Source organism: Mustela erminea, chromosome 3, assembly GCF_009829155.1.
Source record: "Mustela erminea isolate mMusErm1 chromosome 3, mMusErm1.Pri, whole genome shotgun sequence".
Classification (NCBI taxonomy): Eukaryota; Metazoa; Chordata; class Mammalia; order Carnivora; family Mustelidae; genus Mustela; species Mustela erminea.
Genome location: NC_045616.1, coordinates 70522834 through 70545626, shown reverse-complemented (window position 1 = coordinate 70545626; position 22793 = coordinate 70522834). Strand labels below are relative to the sequence as shown.

At 39.0% G+C, this 22793-nt stretch overlaps 1 protein-coding gene across 3 annotated transcripts in view; it reads left to right on the top strand.

Moving 5' to 3' along the window:
• NLN (neurolysin) overlaps nucleotides 1-22793 on the top strand; it is a 142800-nt gene that overhangs the window by 41458 nt on the left and 78549 nt on the right. For all 3 annotated transcript variants that reach the window (XM_032336109.1, XM_032336111.1, XM_032336110.1), the window contains exons 2-6: nucleotides 339-598; nucleotides 4731-4879; nucleotides 14886-14993; nucleotides 17762-17864; nucleotides 18468-18628. In XM_032336109.1, the coding sequence (XP_032192000.1) occupies nucleotides 339-598; nucleotides 4731-4879; nucleotides 14886-14993; nucleotides 17762-17864; nucleotides 18468-18628 (781 nt within the window). The remainder of the gene's footprint in view (nucleotides 1-338; nucleotides 599-4730; nucleotides 4880-14885; nucleotides 14994-17761; nucleotides 17865-18467; nucleotides 18629-22793) is intronic.

The following is a 22793-nucleotide window of genomic DNA, read 5'->3' as shown; positions in this document are numbered from 1 at the left end:
TGGGGCACCTGGGTGCCTCAGTGGGTTAAAGCCTCTGCCTTGGCTCAGGTCATGATCTCAGGGTCCTGGGATTGAGTCTGGCTTCAGGCTCTCTGCTCAGCAGGAAGCCTGCTTCTTCCTCTCTTCTCTTTGCCTGCCTCTCTGCCTGCTTGTGATCTCTCTGTGTCAAATAAATAAATAAGTATTTATTTATTTATTATTTATTATTTTTAAAATAAATAAAATATTTAAAAATAAATAAATAAAGTTCTTTTTATTTTGATTAGATAATAAACATTTGTATATTGACTTTGGACCAACAAATGCTTAATTTTTATTCTTTTTCTGATTCTTTTTAGAGTTGGTGGTTCCAGGATTTTACTCAGAATGACTTTAGGAAGAGAAGTGATGTCTCCCATTCAGGCAATGTCTTCCTATACTGTGGCTGGCAGAAATGTTTTAAGATGGGATCTTTCACCAGAGCAAATTAAAACAAGAACCGAGGAGCTCATTGTGCAGACCAAACAGGTGTACGATGCTATTGGCATGCTTGACGTTGAGGAAGTAACTTATGAGAATTGTTTGCAAGCACTGGCAGATGTAGAAGTGAAGTATATAGGTGAGTAGGATGCAGAAACACCTTGATATTTCATTCTGTAGGCATCATAAACCATTTTATGTATTCTCTTTGGGCAGTCAGTCCATTTTCCAATTTTACAAGACATTGGTTTTTCCATAATCATTAATTAATTGCCTAGAATTCAATTAAATAAGATTAAAATTTTTTATTATGTTGGCATTGGTACTCCAAAATGTACCTTCTCGCTACAGCTGCTTTCTGGAGAGTATTTTAACATAATGCATCGAAACTCTTAAGAAGTTCATATCCTCGCCCTGCAATTCTGCATCCAGGCATTTAATCTAAGGAAATAATCAGATACAGGAAAATTGTGTATACATTTATGTTTAAACAGGCACTCTGTCATAGCAAAAGCTTGGAAACAAGCCCTGGGTGCCAACCAACAGAAAGGCCAAGTAATAATACATTCAGCCTCTGCAACACTGTGTAGCCATTAAAATCATGTTGAGGAACAGTATTTAATAACATTTTTTTAAAAATCACACAGAGAAGAAAACCAGAAGAAAATACAAATTTTAATAATTGCTGATTTCTTGAGTGTTGGGTTTTCAGTTGATTTTTAAAAATTTATTCTTTTCTGCCTTTCTCTATTTTCTCTATTTCCTACACTTAAAATATATTATCTTTGTAATATAAGTATTAGACCCTTTGAGTTAAAAAGAAGATTCATGTTCGTTGTCTCTAAGGGTTAGGTGTACACTGGAGTATAATCATGGCTAAGCAGCCTTGGCTGTGTATTCAAGATTTGTAGGAACATAGGTTATCTGTAGAATTGGATATCATAAAGATTTGTATGTATTCTGGAATTTGGTAGGTTGTCCAAAATCCTGCACGGCCCTAGTGCTGTAGTCATCTCTTTACCCACATCAGCTCCTCAACACCAAGAGTTCCCTACCTTATGTCCTACCATAATAGGGACTCTCTTACCTCTTGTGTTTCATTTTCTGCCTCTTAACCACCACCTGCTTCACTCTGATTAATGACCACTAAATCTGGCTAAAAGTCTTGAGTTAAAACTCCTGAATAAAAAAGATCTGGTTGGTCTCAATAGTCAAAGTCAGAGGGATGGAATTGGTCCCCGTTTGGCAGTTTTCCCAGAAGGCAGCTTTATGTGTTTCTCCCTTCCTGTATGTGGTTTGTCCTCCATTCAGAGCCTCAGTTCTTCTGTCATGTATGGCCAAAATGGTATGCCAGCCTGGTGACTTATACATTAAACAAATACAGAAATCAGTGGGGAAAAACAAAATCTTTTAAAAAATTAGTTAAATTCTCCTTCTTCCCCAATAATATATCTTTTAAATATACTTTAAGTTTTCTGATATTCTTGCTGTCCCATAAGCTCATCTTTGTGAGTTAATTATAAAAATTTTTGAGTTTAGGAGTAGCTTTTTATTTATTTATTTATTTTTAATTTTTTAAGATTTTATTTATTTATTTGACAGAGAGAGAAATGACAAGTAGGCAGAGAGGCAGGCAAAGAGAGAGGGAGAGGCAGGCTCCCCGCTGCCCAATGCAGGGCTCGATTTCAGGACCCTGAGATCATGAGCTGAGCCGAAGGCAGAGGCTTAACCCACTGAGCCACCCAGGCACCCCTAGGAGTAGCTTTTTAAAGGCTAACTTTCTCTTATTAGTATACATAGTGTTCTCAGAGTTCGATCTGCCTTCTGCAATAGCTGTCAAAACCTCATTCATCTAGTGTCAGATACTGTTTATAGTTTGGCAGTGAGAACATAAGTCTGCAACAGGTCTTTGTGGTAAAGTAAGGAAGGAAATGGTTTTAGTGTTATTGTTTGTTTAAGAATTTCCAATTTTAGGCTCCTGCATTTTGTTCTGGTCATTTTAGTTCTGGAGCAATTTCGATTTTTTTCATAATTTCTTTTTGAGCTAATTTTAAAAAGTAAACAAACTGTAACTATATAGTTAACTATCAAACAAGTGCTGTGTGTATGAAATTTTAGTTCTATTCCATTCTTTTTTAAATCAAGGGACATAAAAGTACATATTTTATATGAAATCCTTAAAGAATAATTATTTAAATCCAGTCAAGAAAGGGGCAGAGGACATGAACAGACATTTCTGCAAAGAAGACATCCAGATGGCCCACAGACACATGAAAAAGTCCTCCACATCACTTGGCATCAGGGAAATACAAATCAGAACCACAATGAGATACCACCTCACACCAGTCAGAATGGCTAAAATTAACAAGTCAGGAAATGACAGATGCTGGCAAGGATGCGGAGAAAGGGGAACCCTCCTACACTGTTGGTGGGAATGCATGCTGGTGCAACCACTCTAGAAAACAGCATGGAGGTTCCTCAAAAAGTTGAAAATAGAGCTACCCTCTGATCCAGCAATTGCACTACTGGGTATTTACCCTAAAGATACAAATATAGTGATCCAAAGGGGCACGTGCACCCGAATGTTTATAGCAGCAATGTCCACAATAGCCAAACTATGGAAAGAACCTAGATGTCCATCAACAGATGAATGGATAAAGAAGATGTGGTATATATATACAATGGAATACTGTGCAGCCATCAAAAGAAATGAAATCTTGCCACTTGGTATGATGTGGATGGAACTAGAGGGTATTATGCTTAGCAAAATAAGTCAGTCGGGGAAAGACTATTATCATATGATCTCCCTGATACGAGGAAGTCGAGAAGCAACATGAGGGGTTTGGGGGGTAGGAAAAGAATAAATGAAACAAGATGACATCGGGAGGGAGACAAACCATAAGAGACTCTTAATCTCATAAAACAAACTGAGGGTTGCTGGGGAGAGTGGGGTAGGGAGAGGGTGGTTGGGTTATGAATAGTTGAGGATGGTATGTGCTATGGTGAGTGCTGTGAAGTGTATAAACCTGGTGAATCACAGACCTGTACCCCTGGGACTAATAATACATTATATGTTAATAAAATAAATTTTAAAAAAAAGAATAATTATTTAACTTGATTTTTTAAACCATACCTTATTAATTTTTTCAGATATTTGAGGAACTTTATACAGCTTTATTTGTAACAATGTTTTAAGAAGACTGACATAAGTGTCAGTCATTTAAGGTAGCTCATTTAACTGGACAATTTCGTGGTATGTCCTGCTCTCTACCATATATCACATGTGGAAGTTTTACCTCTTTAGAATACCTTCAAAGCACTAAACATAATGAACATGTATTCACTGTCACAGGATAGCTACAACCATCCCTACAAACCATACTCATTTTTTTCCTATACTATGGGTTATTTCATTGACATCAGATTTCTGCCCAATTAAAGTCAAAATACAAATATATGAAAAACCCAAGAAACAATTTTAATATGTGAAAATTAGAGCAGACTGCATTACCACCATCATGTAACAGGAATAGCCCCAATATTGAGCTGCTTACTGGATATGTCCCCTGAGATTTCTGGGACTCTTCTGTAACGGTGTGGAACTTTTTATGCTTGTATGAATGTTTGCATTTGGGGGAGGAGTTTTGATTAGGTTCTCTAAGGAATCTGTCTGTAGTAAAGGTTAAGAATTTGTATTCCGAACAAACCCCTACCCACTAAATTCACCTGCCTTTTTCTAAAACATCCTCTGTATCTTCCAGTCCCAGCGCTTGTAGTCTCTGCTTCTCAAATCCTCTCCTGAGGTCTTCCTCTTGCCCTGCCCATCCTAAGGTCCAGCCTTCCCCATAAGGCATTACATAGTGCTCCAGTTCTTAGTTTTGCTGTGGTTGAGTTACTATCCCATCCATTGACAAGTAAGCTGCTCTATTCTGTATTGTTCTTTATCTTTTCATGTACTGTTCCGTACTCCCACATCCCAGACTATAAACTGCATCACTATGAGAACTATGTCTTTATCCTCCTGCATTCCCTGTTAACAAAGTATACCCTAAACATACTTTGGTAAGTACTCAGTGTACACCCTTATTGTTCCTAATAATGCCACTGCCATAGCCAATCCTGCATTAGATGCTGTTTCTTGATAGCCTTAGGAACCTTTATACAAAGTATGAAATGAAAAACTTAAATTAGGATGATCATTCATCTAGGTAGGAGGTATTTTTCTTAGAACTGATCTGATGAGTCCTTATGGTATTTTCCTCTATTGACAGTGGAACGAACCATGCTAGACTTTCCCCAGCATGTTTCCTCTGACAAAGAAGTACGGGCAGCGAGTACAGAAGCAGACAAAAGACTTTCTCGTTTTGATATTGAGATGAGCATGAGAGAAGATATATTCCTGAGAATTGTGCATTTACAGGTAAATGACATTATAAATCCCTTTAAGGATTTATTTGTTTGTTTGTTTGTTTGTTTGTTTGAGAGAGAGAGCATGCATGTGCACACAAATGGGGTGGTCGGGGCAGAGAGGGAGAGAGGATCTCAAGCAGATGCCCTGCTGAGTTCAGAGCCCTTCATGGGGCTTGATCTTACGATCCTGAGATCATGACCTGAGCTAAAATCAAGTGTCAAATGCTTAACCGACTGAGCCACCGAGGCACCCTAATGTTATCAATCCCTTTAAAAGGAAAACGAAATCTACAATAAAAGAGCAAAAATCTTTGATCAACAATAAAAAGTATTTGGAAATTACTAGATTTTGTTTCTGATTTTTATAATAGTGGGCATAGCGTAGTGTTATATATTGGGGAGTTTTTAGTGTTCTATATTGTTATACCACAGTTTTATGTTGAGTTGTCACTTATATTCACTTAACACTGAAGACCAAGTATAAAAAAGTGTGCATCTATAAATCTAAGGATTTTTAACCATCATGAACGTAATGGTTCAATGTGAAAACCTCTTAAAAGTTTCAAAATATTTCAGGGTTTATGTTAGATCAGATCATCTGCAAGCAAATGGACTTGTGAGTCGTTTATCTGCAAATATTATGTGGTTTTGTCCATGAGAGATGACATAACTTGATGTTTCATGCCAGTCATTGCTGTCTGTCGTCCTTACATTTTTCAGGACTCACGGAAATGATGGATAATGAATGTTTTATTTAGGTGGGTCTGTCTTGAATGTTTTTGATCTTTTCATTACCAGTTTCGATTTGCTCCCTCGAGTTTTACTATGTCTTTGCTTTGAATTTTTATTTTCATGACACCCAGCAGTGTGTTTGGAAAACAACCATTGTTTTACAATCCTAGACATTTTTGTTTAATTTTGCATGTCTTTATGCAAAAATCTCAAAAATTTTGTTCTTTTTAGCAAATTATAACAACAGTTGAAATTAAAAAGCAGTTTTATTTTAGATGTTTCATTTGTAACTTACTAAAGAATATGTGATCAAGACTTTATTTAGACATGTAAAATGTACATGCTGTCTGTCCCCTTATGTCAAACAGGCAGTTTTCTCCCTGTAATTTATATTTGTCTCCTTGGTTCATAACTGTTCATCTTTAGCACTATAAAAATAACATTATAATAACTTTATGACTGTTCCTTATTATTTACATTGTTTTATTCTTTGAGCCCAGTTATTATTCTTTGTGATTCAAATTACAATTTCCTATTTTTTAAAAAAGATTTTATTTGTTTGTCAGAAAGATAGAGTGTGAGCACAAGCAGGAGGAGCAGCAGGCAGAGGGAGAAGCAGGCTTCCCGCTGGGCAGGGAGCCCAGTGCGGGGCTCAATCCTAGGACCCTGAAGTTGTGACCTGAGCCGAAGGCAGTTAGCCAATGAGCCACCCAACCATCACTAGTCTCCTATTTTTTATTTCATCCCCCCAAAATCTAATTTTCTTTCTAGCTCTATATTATATACTTATTTAGAACTTTTTCCCAGAATTTCTAATTTCCTTTGATCAACTCTGTTTTCATTCTGACCTCTAAGTTTTCCTTTGGAATTTTCTAGCCTCAAGGTATTGCCATCTTAATGTTATATGTCCTATCTAATGTTTTTCTCTGATTTTTATGAATATTATCAAAATATGGGAGGTTTGTCACTTTAGATTTCTTTGTTACATTTTTAAATTTTGTATATATTGTGATCTGATCCCATTAAATTGGGAACAAACTTTTGCCTGTGTAATACGCTAGTGTATTATACCAACTAGACACTGAGGGTTCATCATATTTGTTCATTTGTTGGGACTAGTTAAATTCAGGTTTGTATTGTGATAATATACAGTAGTTTCAGAGTTGTTTCCATAATTTCTCCTTTTCTCTAAAAGAGCAATTATTACTATACATGTCAATTGTTTTGTTACCATTTTTAAAAGCTTTTACAATGTCTCTTATGGCTAGATCAGAATAATAAAAAGAATTTGTAATTTTTTCAATGCACTGGAGCTTGTTTAGTGAATTTAGTTACCTTCAAACACTTTCCTTGAAAAATAGTTGTGTTTATTTAAGCAGTGTTTATTTTATCTTATTTTATTTTATTTTATTCTGGTATAGTTAACATACAGTGTTAAATCAGTTGCAGGTATTCAACAATTCTGTATATTACTCGGTATTTAGGCAGTATTTTTTAAAATCTGAAACTATCTATGAGCTTTCTGGTAGCAGTGGACATTTTAACAAATGATAAATCTCAACCCATTCATAACTAAAAGACTAAGTTAGGGTCACCTGCGTGGCTCAGTTGCTTAAGCATCCAACTCTTGATTTTGGCTCAGATAAAATGAAATTTTGTCCTTTCAGGGTTGTGAGATCAAGCCTTAAGTCAGGCTCCACAGTGGGCATGGAACCTGCTTAAGATTCTCTCTCTCCCTCTGCCCTGCCCCACTACTTGTTGTGTGTCTCTGTCTCTCTCCCAAATAAATCAATTTTAAAAAGACCAATTAGATGTATCTAAGTATTCTGTTTCTTTTTCTTTGTTATGTTGTAAGTAAAATATGGCAATCATGATGTAATACCCAGCCTTCATTAAGCTGGGTAATAGAATCCTAAATTTATATGAAATCAGCAGTTTCAGGCGTGATCTACTAAAATGAAAGTGCTCTGAATAATACTGAGATCTCAAGATAGCACCAATATAGGCAATAATTACAATAATAATACAATATATTATTATTAATTATTACTATTAATACAAAATGTTATTTCGGCTTTCATGTTATTCTTTACTTAGGATTGTTGAATAGAAATATGAAATTACTTTCACAGTTTTTTATGCAATATCTGTGCTCAATAAGGCTTCCAGTTGTCTATTGATGTATATATCCTATTCAAAACTTACTGGCTGAAAATAGCAGCAATCATTTTATTTTCTGTCATGGTTTCTGTGGATCAGGAATTGAGAAAGGAATCATTTGGGTAGTTCTGGCATGGGGTCTTACATGGGTTGAAGGCAGTGGTGGCTGGAGCTGAAGCATGTAGAAGCCAACCAGATATCTCTACCTGTCATGTCTGGGCATCTCCATGATGCCTCATGTGCGCTAATTTGGGCTTTTTAATGTATCAATAGTACCTATGATAAAGACCTATTATAATCAGTAAAAAAGGCAAACATCCCAAAAGGAAAATTGGCAGGGCGCCTGGGTGGCTCAGTGGGTTAAGCCTCTGCCTTCGGCTCGGGTCGTGATCTCAGGGTCCTGGGATTGAGTCCCGCATCGGGCTCTCTGCTTGGCGGGGGGCCTGCTTCCCTCATTCTCTCTCTCTCTCTCTCTCTGCCTGCCTCTCCATCTACTGTCAAATAAATAAAATCTTTTAAAAAATAAAAATTAAAAAAAAAGGAAAATTGGCAAATGACATGAAAAGATATTTCAGAAAAAACACAAATGGCAATTTAACGTGAAAAGATGTTCAGCCTCATTAGTAATTGAGGAAGTGCAAATGAAGGTCACAATAAGATACCATTTTTACTTACCAGACTGGCAAAAATAAAGAAGTCTAACAATGGCCAGTGTCTGTGAATGTGAATCAGTGGGAATGTTTATGCACTGCCGGTAAAGGTGTAAATTAATTCAAAAATTAGGCTAGTAATTAATCTGGAGAAAAATTTAGTATTTGAAGTTGGATCTCACATTCTTCACAACTCAGCATATCCTTGCTGTCCCCCAGCTCACTGTTTACCTAGAATAACTTTTGCATTTGTACACAGGTGAAATTGGACAAATATTCATGGCAACGTTATAATAGCAAAATGCTGAAAAAACTCAGATTTCCACCAGAAGGAAAAGGCACCAGTAAATTTTAGTATATTTACATTGTAATATTTTATAGCAGTAAATAAACCACAGCAGCATCCAACAGCAGGGCTGAATCTTAGTAACAATGAAAGAAAAAACTTGCAGAACACTGCATACAGTGAAATATCATTTTTGGCAAGCTCAAAAAGAAACGGAACTAAATAATGTATATATAAGTGGTAAAACTGGAAAAGATGTTTAGGGTAAAAGTCAGGAGAAGGGTTATCTCTTGCACAGGTAAATGTAGCAGTGCTGTTACTGTTCTATTTCACAAATTAATGGAATTAGTGGATTTAATTTGTCATTATAACGTGTATGTATGTAATTTTATTCACTTATAGATTAAAAATATTACATGCAGATTTTACAGGTTAAATTTAGCCCTAATTCTACCAAAAGGGGGAAAAAAAAAGATTAAGAAATTCAAACAATTCAGATTGGAGGGGTAGATGAACTATGAGAGACTATGGACTCCGAAAAACAGTCTGAGGGTTTTGAAGGGGCGGGGGGTGGTGGGAAGTTGGGTGAGCCCAAGTGGTGGGTATTATGGAGGGCACGTATTGCATGGAGCACTGGGTGTGGTGCATAAACAATGAATTCTGGTACACTGAAAAGAAATTTTTAAAAATTAAAAATTAAAAAAAAAAAAAAAGATAGAAATTAAAACAAGCATTTCCTCATTCCTTTAGCTACAGATCTGTCCCAAAGCCAGCAGTCAGGGCCACAGGTCTTGGTGTTTCCTAGTCCCGACAAAGGTTTCTTAACTGTTGGCCAAATATAACTCTTTCACACCACGTTGGTGAGAAAAATGTGCAGTGTCTCCATGTTAAAACAATCAAGGCATATAGTATTTTATTCCAGTGGACTGCTAACTAATAAGCACAGAAGAGGGGTTCTTTAGGGAAGTCAGAGTCTCAGTCCTGCCAGCTGACTGGAGAAATACAGGTATCTATTGTAATATTGTTTACATTTTTTTCAGAGCCCTTGGCTTTGGTCAGGCCAGTTCATCTTAGCCAATTAGTGACTTAAAGTTTTAATGTCAAAGTGTAAAAGAATAGGTCATGGGATTAAGTAAAGATGCTTTTAAGCATTGTATAGTTTCCTACTCTACCAGTCATGAGGCCTGTTCACCAGTGCCTTAAGACCATCTGGGGAAAAAATGAAGAAGAAGAAGAAGAAGAAAAGAAAGAAAGGAAGGCAGGCAAGGGAAAAAACTAAGTCCAAAATTCAGCATAGTAATTGTAATTTTCTTAACCTACACCATTCCTTCTTGATTTTTAAACATTTAAGTCTAGTTATTGGTCGTAATCAGTACTACTGAAACTTGTAGCTTTGTGAGGCTTTAAAAGCCTGGAGACCTAATAGAACACATCAACTACCTTGCCTTAGTTTCTCCACTAGCCAGACCCCACTCTTGCGCTTCCCAAGTGCTTGACTCTCTTTTCTCTCACTACCTGATGCTGCCATTATCTGCTAATATGTTTGTTTTCCTTCATATTATTTAGAGCACCTCAAGGACATTTGTCTTTATTTCTCCAGTGCGTGGCATAGGTGGGAGCCCAGTGAGTGTACGCTGAATGGACCTGAACTAGTCCCAGTTAAAATGTGTCTTCACGCAGTATGGTTGCCCACTCCCAATGTCCTCACTGGGTCTCTGGCTCACACCAAAGCAGGGACTCTTGTAGTAGTGTGTAGAATGTGTTGAGTATGTCAGGAAGCAGGCCTTTGTTTGCCCTATCCCTGACCCCAGGCAGCTACCTAAAAATGCCCTCTTCACATTAGTCAGAAATCTAACAGAAAACATAACATTGGAAAGAACAGGAAAGAAAGGAATTACAAATATAACTCATTTAATTAAGTCAGTTATGCCCTTAGTTTTTGCAAAAGGACCTGTAGTCTACACTTTTGTTATCTTCTATTGTGTAGTGTATCCACAGTTTATGAATCCATTTTTCTAAATGATATTCAAAGAAATACACTGTCTCAACTTTCAGGGCAATTTTAACAACATCATAATTTCTACTTTGTATACACAATGTAGAAGGTCCCACTGAAATTATTTTTTATTTATCTGTTTTTCATACTGGAAATGTGAGGGTCTGGCAAAGAAAAGGACACAGTTATGGGTAGAAGGTAGGGAGGATTGGAGAGAAATTAAGAAAATTTTTACTTATTTATAATGAAATTTTGAAGAATGGTAACAAACTAAGGTGTTATAATGTAGTGGTATAATATATTGGGGGAAAGACCAAAGTAAGGGGGCTCCTGGGTGGCTCAGTGGGTTAAAGCCTCTGCTTTGGCTCAGGTCATGATCCTAGGGTCCTGGGATCGAGCCCCGAATCAGGCTCTCTGCTCAGCAGGGAGCCTACTTCCCTCTCTCTCCCTCTGCCTGCCTCTCTGCCTACTTGTGTTCTCTGTCAAATAAATAAAATCTTAAAAACAAAAAAAAGACCAGAGAAAGAATTTTGCAGATTTTCTTTCTGTCCATTTTTACTAATAAATAGCTGAGTGATCTTAGGAAGATCACTTAACTTCAGCTTTCTTGTCTGTGAAATGAGTGTACAAGGACATGTGTAAGTGTGTGTATACTCATGCATTCATACTTTTATATAAAACCTCTCTGTTAACAGAAGAGGTTAGGAAGAAACTAAATTTTCTCACCACAGAGATTAAATAAAGTAAGAGCCTTTACTGTCAGATGATACGAATTTGAAAATTACCCAAGAGCACTTTAGGCGTTCCCCCACCCCTAAAAAGGAGAAGCTTCACCCAAAGAGGTCTGAGACCTGGTTTTGAATCAAGTGGATTAAATTCTTTTTTTTTTTTCTTATTATGTTATGTTAGTCACCATACAGTACATCATTAGTTTTTGATGTAGTGTTCCATGATTCATTGCTTGTTTTTATAAAACTCAGTGCTCCATGCAATACTTGCCCTCCTGAATACCCATCACTGGGCCAACCCATCCCTCCATCCCCCTTCCCTCTGAAACCCTCAGTTTCCCAGAGTCCATAGTCAAGGGTATACGAGTAGCTGAGCTCCCCTGCTAGAACCTCCAAACAAACTCTCAAGTGGATTAAATTCTTATTCAGAAAGGAAGAGTCAACTACAGCAGAGTAGTAAAGATTTCGTTAGAAAATCCTTGAGCAGTAATTCTGATCTTGCCTGGAGATTATAAGGGAGAATATTCATATGATCAGCTCTGGGATAGGAATGTGCTTTAGAAGCACATTTTAGAAGTGCTTTACTCCTACAAGAGCCCTCCAGAGATTCCTGAGACCTCAGAGTCTGACTGGCAGACGGTGCCTGGTTACAGTTGAGTCAGAATTATGTTACGTGTCATTTCTGTGCTCAGTCAAATATTTCAGTGTAGATAGTGATATTTTAATTAGACCTGATTTGGGTCAGATTTTTCTCAAAACATCCTTCTGACTGTTTATGCTTGTCTTACCTTTTTGGGGAGTCTGTCATTTTTACCTCCTCAGGACCATGAGTTTGAGTTTTCTGTACTGAGTGTGCTTAATCTGGGCTTTCTGAAGTAGCAGCCTGAGTACTCCAAGATGCAGCAAGGCCAGGCGCTTCTCTTTTGAGAGCCCTTCCTGACTGAGCATAGCACAGAGTGAGAATTCTTCTTACCTCAGCTGCTGAGACTTGTCTTGAGCCTTTGCTCTAAGCTCACGGCCATTGTGACCAGGTGAACCCAAGAACCCAAGTACCTGGGACACTGCTCTCCAGCAGGGTGCCCAGCTTCTGCCTTGGCTCACCACCCTGCTGGGAATGCCCTCTGCTCAGGATCTCCACCTGTTTGTTTGGGTCCTTCACAGCTTACCCAGCTCTTTCCAGGCCCTTCTCTTGGGAGATATTTTTCCTCTGTCCCTGCTACACATAGCTCCCACCTAGATGCTCCCCAACCTTACAACATCCAGTATTATGCCTTCTAGAAACTCCTATTGCTGTGCCCCGCACCTCAGGATATACTTTCCGGTGCTGTCAAAACCACCCTTAAGGGAGGCCTGGGTAGCTCAGTCATTGAGTGTCTTACCTCCGGCTCAGGTCATGATCCTGGCATCCTGGGATCTAGTCCCACATCGGGTTCCTTGCTCTTGGCGGGGAGCCTACTTCTCCCTCTCCAGCTCCCCTGTGCTTGTGTTCCTTCTCTTGCTTTCTCTCTCTCCCATAAATAAGTACAATCTTAAAAAAACAAACAAAAAAAAACAAAAAAACCTTGATCAACCCAGGTTAATCACTTGCACATGAACACTCTGACTTGAACTGTTAGCCATCCCTAAGGGAGCCAGCCCACAGCTCTGTTATCTCCCTGGCCATTATGGGTTTCTTCCCGTTGCAGGCACCTGCTGCTGGGATCCCAGTGTGCACCAGTGCCTCTTAGGGAGGGTTCCAACTCCAGTCATGCCAGCATGCTCAGAAGTTCTCCAAGGATGTAAAAGGAGGTTATTATGGAAAAAGGAGTCTAACTGTTCTCTGCCTCCACTGAGAATAAACACAGAGGAAACAATGAGTAATGCATGCACAAAAATGCTTCAGTACTGGAACATAAAATTTTGTATCGATAGGCAAAGTGAGATACAGATTGTTGTATTAAGTAGTACCCTCAGTTAAAATACGGTTATTTGGGGGCGCCTGGGTGGCTCAGTGGGTTAAAGCCTCTGCCTTCAGCTCAGGTCATGATCTCAGGGTCTGGGGATTGAACCGCCTACTTCCCCCTCTCTCTCTGCCTGCCTCTCTGTGTACTTGTGATCTCTCTCTGTCAAATAAATAAATAAAATCTTTTAAAAAAAATATATCGTCATTTGGAGGAGGATAGGTGGCTCAGTTGGTCAAGCATCTGTCTTCAGCTCAGATCATGATCTCAGGGTCCTGGGATTGAGCCCCCATGTAGAGCTCCCTGCTCAGTGGGGAGTCTGATTCTCCCTCTCTTTCTGTATCCCCCCCACCTACTCATGCATGCTTTTTCTCTCTCTCTCTCTTTGCCCCCCCAAATAAATAAATAGAAGATTTTTAAAAATAAAATATAGCTATTTACCTGCTGCAACATAATGTGAAAAATTACAGAATCATAGCAGCAAAAGCCTTACACCAGCAATCTAAAATGAAGGCTCTAAAGCTAAACATTGCTCTTGCAAAGATGTATTTAGTTGGGAAAATATAAAGCCGAAAGGTGGGCAGCCCAGGTCTTGATGGAGAGAGAGTGCACCCAGTAGTAGGTCTCTAAGGCTTTAGAGACAGATGTCCCTCATTGGCTCTCACCCAAACTGAATCCATTACACCTGCTGAGTCTGTCCAGAGTGCAGTTCCTCCCAGGGACCATGAACTGGCCAGCCATCCATATGTGCCATGTATATTCTGCCACCTGTTTTAAAGAAACATCTGGTGTTTTTATTACCTTACTATTGCTGGGAGAATTTTCCATTCTCCTCTAGGGCCCTCCATTCTTTTGAGTGATGTTGTTTGTATTGCTGCATACAGGTTCAAATGTTCTGTCCAGCTTTCCTCCTTTTTGTGCAGTGTTGACTCATTTTCCCCAGATACTTGCTCATATGCTGCTTGCTGTAGTCTCTTGATCTCTCTTGCCAAATGACACTAAGGCATTTTTGAAGTGTTGGAAGCCTTTGGCTGAGGTTTTATCCAGCTGTCCTTGTTTGGTATGTTGGCAAGAGAGTCCCACTCTCCATTTGTGTAGAATTTGCCCATTATTTCTATTCTTCCCTCTCAAGTGGAACCAGGTTAGCAAATGATGGAAAATTAAATCCCGATGATTTGTGATAAGGAATATGTTTTTTGAAAAAGACCATGGTCATAGAGAATGCTCAGAATGAGGTTATGCAAATGTTTCTATTATCACACTTTCAAGTGGTACAGGCACTCTTGATTCTGATGCAAGGCAAGGCAATTCTGGTTAGCTTTTTAGTTATTTAATTCTTCTCTTTTAAATAGCAGAGCTCACTAAAGCATAAAAGAATTAGGTCTTCAAAAGAACCTGCCTCGTAATCACCTATGTGCTTCATAGCCCAACAGAGATGATGAATAAATTTGCTTTGGTCTCGCAGTTTATAATTTACCGATGCATTATTGTAACAGAAATGGTTGTCACACTCTTTAATTTCAGGAAACATGTGATCTGAGTAAGATAAAACCTGAAGCCAGAAGATACTTGGAGAAGTCCATTAAAATGGGAAAAAGGAATGGGCTCCATCTTCCAGAACAAGTACAAAATGTGAGTTTATGTTTCTTTTCTTTATTGGAAAAGAAAAGAATAAATAAAATACAACAAACAGATTGGGAAACAACATATTTGTAATATAGAAAATAATGCATAATATAAATCCATTTACAATGTATTTGATAGTCAGTGGTTTTAAATTCTACAACTCCTCTTAATCTCATGGTGACTTACAGACAACTGATAATTTTTTTTTTTTAATCCTCTGCAAATTATATTTGTTTCATGTGTGCTGGGCTTATTTTCCCTGCTGTAATATACATTTTCTTATGGCTGGTTCCAGGTTTTAGTAGGTGATTAGCATTGACACTCCCTTGGTCACTGATAATAAAATTTTTATGATGGAGAGTTTTAATATAAGCAGTTTGGAATAGAATATCCTATGATTGAGGGCACTTGGGTGGCTCAGTTGGTTAAGCAACTGCCTTCGGCTCAGGTCATGATCCCACCGTCCTGGGATTGGGTCCAGCGTCAAGCTCCCTGCTCAGTGGGGAGCCTGTTTCTCCCTCTCCCCCTGCCTGCCTTTCTGCCTGCTTGTGCTCACTCTATGTCAAATAAATAAATAAGATCTTTAAAAAAAAAAAAAAAAAACTGTTGACCTTTGAACAACCTGGGGGTTGAGGTGGCAACCCCCCGCACATTCAAAAATCGATATAACTTCTTACTCCCCAAAAATGTAACTACTAACAGCCTGCTATTGACCAGAAGCTTTACCCATAACATAGTTGATTAACATGTGTTTCATGTTTTATATATACTGTCTTCTTAAAGTAAGCCAGAAAAAAGACAATGTTGAGAAAATTACAAGGAAGAAAAAACACATTTATAGTATTGACCTTTATTGAAAAAAATCTATATATGTTGCCCCAGATGGTTCAAATCCCTGTTGCTCAAGGGCTAACTACCTATGCCCTTTAAAGGAAGACAGATTAGCTACTGAAAAGTGCTTCTCAAACTTTTTTTGTCTAATGCTGATCCCGTCTTCCAGTTTCAGAAGTAAACCCAGCTCCAGAATTAAATCATTCTTCTTGGACAGGAAATGTAACCTTTGATCTGTTTCCAGGTAATTCTAACAATAGAACAGGAAACAAGTGTGAAAGACATCCAAACCAAGTGATGTCAGCACAGTAGATACAACTGAAGGTACCACTGAGATACAGGTACCTTTCTGTCATCTAAATGCCCTTTGAACACCTTGTATCCTCTTAAGCCTAGTTAGAGGAGAAATGTGTGACTAATCTCACTTACCCTACCTTTTGTCTTCCAGGTCAGGCATCATTTCCATTAGGGGCATTGTATTAATTGAAATGTATTTACAACTGACAAAACCATTGACATTGTTTAAACAATAAAATAGATTTATTTGCTTGTATAACTAGAAGATCCACCATCCAGAAGGACTTAGAAAAGGCTCCCTCGAACCTCCTCTCCTGTCTTAGTGGCCCAAGTTGGAGCATATGCCTAATCCTGAATCCCTCTTTAGTCAGGAGAATGCCATGCCTGGCTTACCTGAACCAGTCCATACTTTAGTAGGGATGAGATTACCTAACTGGTATAGAGTTACCCTAGAACTTCAGGTGTAGGTCGCACCAAAATTAAAGGACTAATGTAGAATGGGGGAAAGGTAGAAGGGAACTTGGGATGATAACCAGAGTGTCCAAAAACAGTACTGTGCAGTATGTGTTCCATCAGCAGACTCAACTTTAGTGCACATCAGAATTACCAAGTCATTCTTCTACACAGTAGAGCAGTAAGCAAGTGTGAAAGACATCCAGGCCAAGTGATGGTTTACAGCAAAACTCTGAGTACAGTGTTCCACCTCTCAGACTTTGTGTTTCATTTGTGGGTCTCAAGATACGCGTTTCTAACAAATTCCCGGGTAATGTTGAGGCTTCTGGTCAGGGCTGTGTTTGAGAACTGTTATGGTTAATGTGAATTTCATTATCTAGCATTTTTAGAAGAAGGGGCAGGTTAATAAAAATGTTTCATGTTTTTCCTTGTGGTTTCCTTTGATTTCTTACTTAATAGTTTTTATACAAATGTTAAGGCCCATATCAACTTAATTTACAAAGATCTATAAAACTAAGACATAACATGTTTTCCAAAGCAGCAATAGAATTGATTCTCTCTCAGTTTACTATGGCACCAAATACTGATTTCTGTATTAAAACTTTGAATGGAAAAGACTAAAAGATGTTAATTATTAACAGGTAACTAGAATCATTCATTCACCCAGCAGCTATTTATTGTGTGTATAATGTATTATGTGCCTGAGTCTGCTTTGACTATACCTCCTAAACTTATTTAGTTCTTACAAGCTTACAATTATTTTTTTTAAGATTTTATTTATTTATTTGAGAGAAAGAATGAGAAAGAGCATGAGAGGGAAGAAGGTCAGAGGGAGAAGCAGATGCCCCACTCAGCAGGGTGCCTGATGCAAGACTTGATCCTTGGACTCCGGGATCATGACCTGACCCAAAGACAGTCTCTTAACCAGCTGAGCCACCCAGGTGCCCAGTTTATGACTAATTTCTAACACATCCTTGGGATTGCCTTTTTGTACATGTTGCATAAAGATCCTCATGGACACAGCGTAGAAGACTGCAGGAAACTTTTATGATACACATCTTTAAAAAACATACTTTCTGAGGGTTGGCCATAGAAGCCAATCTTCATATTAAAGTGAAACTTATTTGACTCATAGCATTAAAATGAAGGTTTCATTTTATTGCTAATATTCTATATTTGTATCTTCTGTTCAGGAAATCAAAGCCATGAAGAAAAGAATGAGTGAGCTATGTATTGACTTCAACAAAAACCTCAATGAGGATGATACCTTCCTTGTATTTTCCAAGGCTGAACTTGGTAAAATTCTGAGTTTTTCCTGGTTAAATAATATAAGTTAGGAAAAGAATGTTACCCCACAGTTTGCCAGATCAAAGTTGAAAGAAGTCTTTAAAAATGACCCTATACCTTCTACAGAACCCATTACCACTTCTACAAAAAAGACAGCTGAACCATGCTTAGGTTGTATGCTAATAAAAATGTGTAAACTATTTCTAGAGACATTTCAAAGGAGATTTCATAATATTTCTTGGTAACTTATGCCTTCAGTACCTTGAAAGTTTTTGCCTTATAATATTGCCTACATTGTAACTTACACTAGTCTCTTCTTAACCTGTTCTGGATCTTTCTTGGCTTAGTTTTGCCTGTTCTCTATCAAAACACCATCTACACAAGTGCACTGAAGCCTATTCACATTTTGAATTACCATCTCCTAAGCCACCTGTCCTCTAATCACCACCTCCATTCCAGGAACGTCAAATGATATTGTAAGGATTGTCATTATTTTACTTGAATTTCAATTACTCCACAGAATTCCTAGAGCTTCTTAAAGGCACTATGCCAATGCTAAATAAACTAATAATGAGTGGAAAAATTGATGTATGAAAAAATGATTTTTTGCAGGTGCTCTTCCTGATGATTTCATTGACAGTTTAGAAAAGACAGATGATGACAAGTATAAAATTACCTTAAAATATCCACACTATTTTCCTGTCATGAAGAAATGTTGTATCCCTGAAACTAGAAGGAAGATGGAAATGGCTTTTAATACGAGGTGCAAAGAGGTACTCTGAATGTTTGTCTTTTTGTTGTTGTTGTTTTCATGGAGATTTTTAAGAAAAGGGTTTGCGTTGTTTACTAGTGTTGAAGTCAGCTCAGAGACCAACATGCCTATTTGAGTATTATGCCTCCTTATTCCTAAAGGCTGTTAGCGCTTCCCTGGCTTACTGGGAACATTGGTGCAGACACAGCCTAAGCAGTTCTAATTAAAATAGAATGGGTTAAATAAACTAAAAGTTGTATTCTTTTATGAAGTCAACAGTCCAGGGCTGGTGGAGTACCTCCCAGTCCTCAGCAAGTGACTTCCAAGGCCATCCCAGCTATCACCGTTTCCCAGCCTGTTTGGAAGAGGGAAAGTAGAAGACAGAGACAGCACCTTTAAGAAGACCTGGAAATAACATACATCAAGTCCATTCACCTCCTATTGACTCAGATTCCATCAGCTAGACATATATCTAGCTGCAGGGGAATCTGGGAAATGGAGTCTGAGGGAATTCTGTTACCAAAAGGTAAAAAGGAATAATTAGAAACACATTCTCAGAGTCAGCTAGACATCTCCATCACAGTTTGCCTCTCTGGCTCTCCGGATCACTGTGAGTGCCTGTGTGAACCCATTCACTATATGCCAGATTATAACCAGTTATGGCTGTGAGCCCAAAGACCATGATGTCAGGACCCCTCCCCACTTGTAGCTTCCTCATGATCTAGCAGCCTATGAAAGAGAGGGCATGTGGTCTGTTCTGTTCATCCCCAGAACACACAGCCACTGGTAGACTAGGAACACAGTAACCACACTAAAAACCCCCATAAGGACAAGGAAAGAATGGGAAACATACAGCAGGCGCATACCAGTTTTCAAAAACTGTTTGGCAGGAATTGTGAGTATTCCTTGCTCTGATGAAGTTCCTGGGATAGCTCATTAAAGTGATTTGGTGTTTTTTTTTCGAGCAGAAATTTATTTAGCCATTGTACTACTGATCCCTGGTCTTGCCTGCCAAGAATTCTTTCTTATCTGTTACCCTCCACAACCGCATCCTGGGAAGCTACTAGTAAAGATTCCTGCTGATGCTGGTTTGAAGCCTGAGGATTGCTTTAGAGATCAAATAACCACAAGCTTTTGTAGGGAAAGCTCATGATGCCTTTGGTAATATATTACCTTCAAAAACTTAGTAGGTATCTTGTCTGTTTATGTCCAGATTCATGTTAAAATAATTCTACCCAAATAATTTTTTGGTCATTTGTTGTTTTTTTAAGATTTTATTTATTTATTTGACAGAGAGAGAACACAAGTAGGCAGAGAGGCAGGCAGAGAGAGAGGAGGAAGCAGGCTCCCTGCCAAGCGGAGGGCCCGATGTAGGACTCAATCCCAGGACCCTGAGATCATGACCTGAGCTGAAGGCAGAGGTTTAACCCACTGAGCCACCCAGGTGCCTGGTCAGTTGTTCTTAAACCTACTGGATCTTTTTACATTGACTCATAAATCCTGTCCATCTTGCTTTTCCTCGATTTAATAGAATCTGCTTTGGGGCCTTCTGAAACAGTGGGCTTGAAGGCAGCATTCTTTAATCTCTGCAGTTCAGTAACTCTGAGTGACAGTCTTTTCTCCTGATATTTGGAGGACAGAGCAATTGGCTCTGCCAGCCATCTCAAGTCCTAGATTGTAAGCCACAGCCAGAACCTCTTGTAGTAGAAGTCTTTTCCTTCCATCTTTGCAAACTGAGTGGTCTCAGTTGAGTTCATCTCTCTCATGTAATCTTTCTAAAAGTCCAAATAGCAACAAACATGCACCAACATTAGTTCTTCCCCAGCAGTTCCCCCAGAGCAAAGTCTCAGTAGGTAATTGTTCTGCCTTCCAAGTTATGACGTGAAATCATTTTAACAAATGTTACCCATGGTATACTGAGGATTGCTAGCTTCCCAGCCAGCAATGTCTCTGTCCTCACCTTCTCTTCGTATACATCTTTCCTTTTTCTTAGAGCAGTACCTTATTCCTAGTATCAGCCTCTGTGTGTATAAGGGTACAGGTTAAGCAGCTACACAAAAGCCAGCCAAAAGCCCAGTGACTCAAATAAGATAAAAGCTGTTTCTCTTCAGAAAGGATTAGTGGTTGGCAGAGGCTGGGACCACTGGGGAATTACTGTTTGATGGTTACCAAGTTTCCGTTTGGGGTGTTGGAAAAGTTTTGGAAACAGTGGTAGTGGTTGCACAACAGTGTGAACCGAGTGCAATTAGTGCCACTGAGTTATGAACTTAAAAATGGCTAAAATGGGAGTTCCGGCAAGAGTGGGAAGGAGAGTGGACCCCAGAGAGCCCTGAGCAGCCCCACCCCCATGGCCTAGTTACCACCACACCCAGGAGGAGGCACAGCTGCCCTAGCTGGCCCAGTCCCCATCACTGTCACCAGGAGGAGCAGCAAGTTGGGGGAGGTTACCAGCCCCTGCCCACCCTCTGCTCTTCAAACACCAGGCACAGTAGCCTGGGGCCATCGCCTCCACGGTGGCCATGGGCAACAGCAAAGTCATTACAACAAAGGTTCCAGAAACAGTAAAGTGGTTCTGTCAACAGGAATGAGACCAAGGAAGGTATGTTTGTATACCAGACTGTCATAAAAAATAACCCCGGGAAGTACCTGTGCAGAAGAAGGCCAGCCCGCCTGCAGGCCCCAGTTCCCACCTGACTGCACCTGACCATTGGCAGCAACCACTCCTCCAGCCCTCCCGCGCAGGGATAAGCCCTGGAGGGCGCTGACAGGCAGGGTTCAGGAGAGCAAGGCAGGCCAGGGAGATGATTCTGCAGGGGTCCTCCTTGGCAGAGACCATCTACCATCTGAAGAGGATGCTTTGAAGAAAGTAAGGAAAATTAAAATGAGAACCAATGTCAGAAGCACCTCAAGATCCCTGCCAATTTCACCTCAATGACCCATGCAGATGTCCAGAAAACCCCAAACCATGAGATTTCACAGAAACAAAAACAGCCAATTTACAGCTGAGAGTTGGTTGGCTTACAAGCCTGACAGGGCAGGGCTAAGAAAATGTGGGCTTATGGTCACTGACATCATTTGGTTTAGTCATCCAACATGAGGAGGTAAATAAGAAATTCCAGGAATAAAAAATGAGCAAAAGTGGCGATTCACAGACCTCTACCCCTGGGGATAAAAATACATTATATGTTTATTTAAAAAAATTTTTAAAATAAGAAATTAAAAAAAAAAAAAAAAAAGAGCAAGAGAATGTAGCCAAAGACCTTAACTGCTTGCATTGTACCCATTAAACAGGTAACCAGAATTTCTAATTTGCGTGATCTATGCACCATGGGGTTTCTATTTTTACAAAAAAATGCCCCTTTTTGGTAATGATAAATGTATTTGGTTTGGGTTTTGTTTTGTTTTGTTTTGTTTTAAGCCTGATTTTTCTCAACCCATCATGAAAGGTTTTTAATATTATTTCATAACTGGTCAAGTTGAGATTTTTAAGGACCTCATTTTTAATTTGTAATAAAAATTTACAACTTGTGGGGCACCTAGGTGGCTCATTGGGTTAAGGCCTCTGCCTTCGAAGGGCTCAGGTCATGATCTCAGGGTCTTGGGATTGAACCCCACATTGGGCTCTCTGCTCGGCGGGGAGTCTGCTTCCGCCTGCCTCTCTGCCTACTTGTGATCTCTGTCTGTCAAATAAATAAATAATCTTTTTTTTAAAAAATTTACGACTTGATTTTTTTTTCAAAAAGTTAGAGGGCAAACGCCTGTTAACTAAAGTCTTGAACAATTTTTTAAATGGTTAAAGTGGCATTTTTGTTGTGGTTGTTCTATATGTTTTACCACAGTTTTTGAAGAAAGGTTTATTTCTCTTGCAACTAACAGTACAGAGGTGAGTGATCCAGAGCTGGGGAAGTTAGCACTGCCGTCCACGGTATTACGGCCTCTGAAGTCACTGTTGTCATGTGCTGGTCGCAGCTGGCAAGACAAGTATTTATACAGAGATGACTCGGGAATTTTACTCATCACCTCTTTGAGAGTCCCTTGTCCCATTGTAGATCATGTGGCCACAAATAGTTTTAAGGAAGGCTAGGGACGGTGGTCACAGTATCCTGTGTCCAGTAAAAACTCAGAAAATCCTTTTACTAAAAGAAAGAATTGTTGGGGTGGGGGGTAGGAGAGAGATTTCAAGAAAA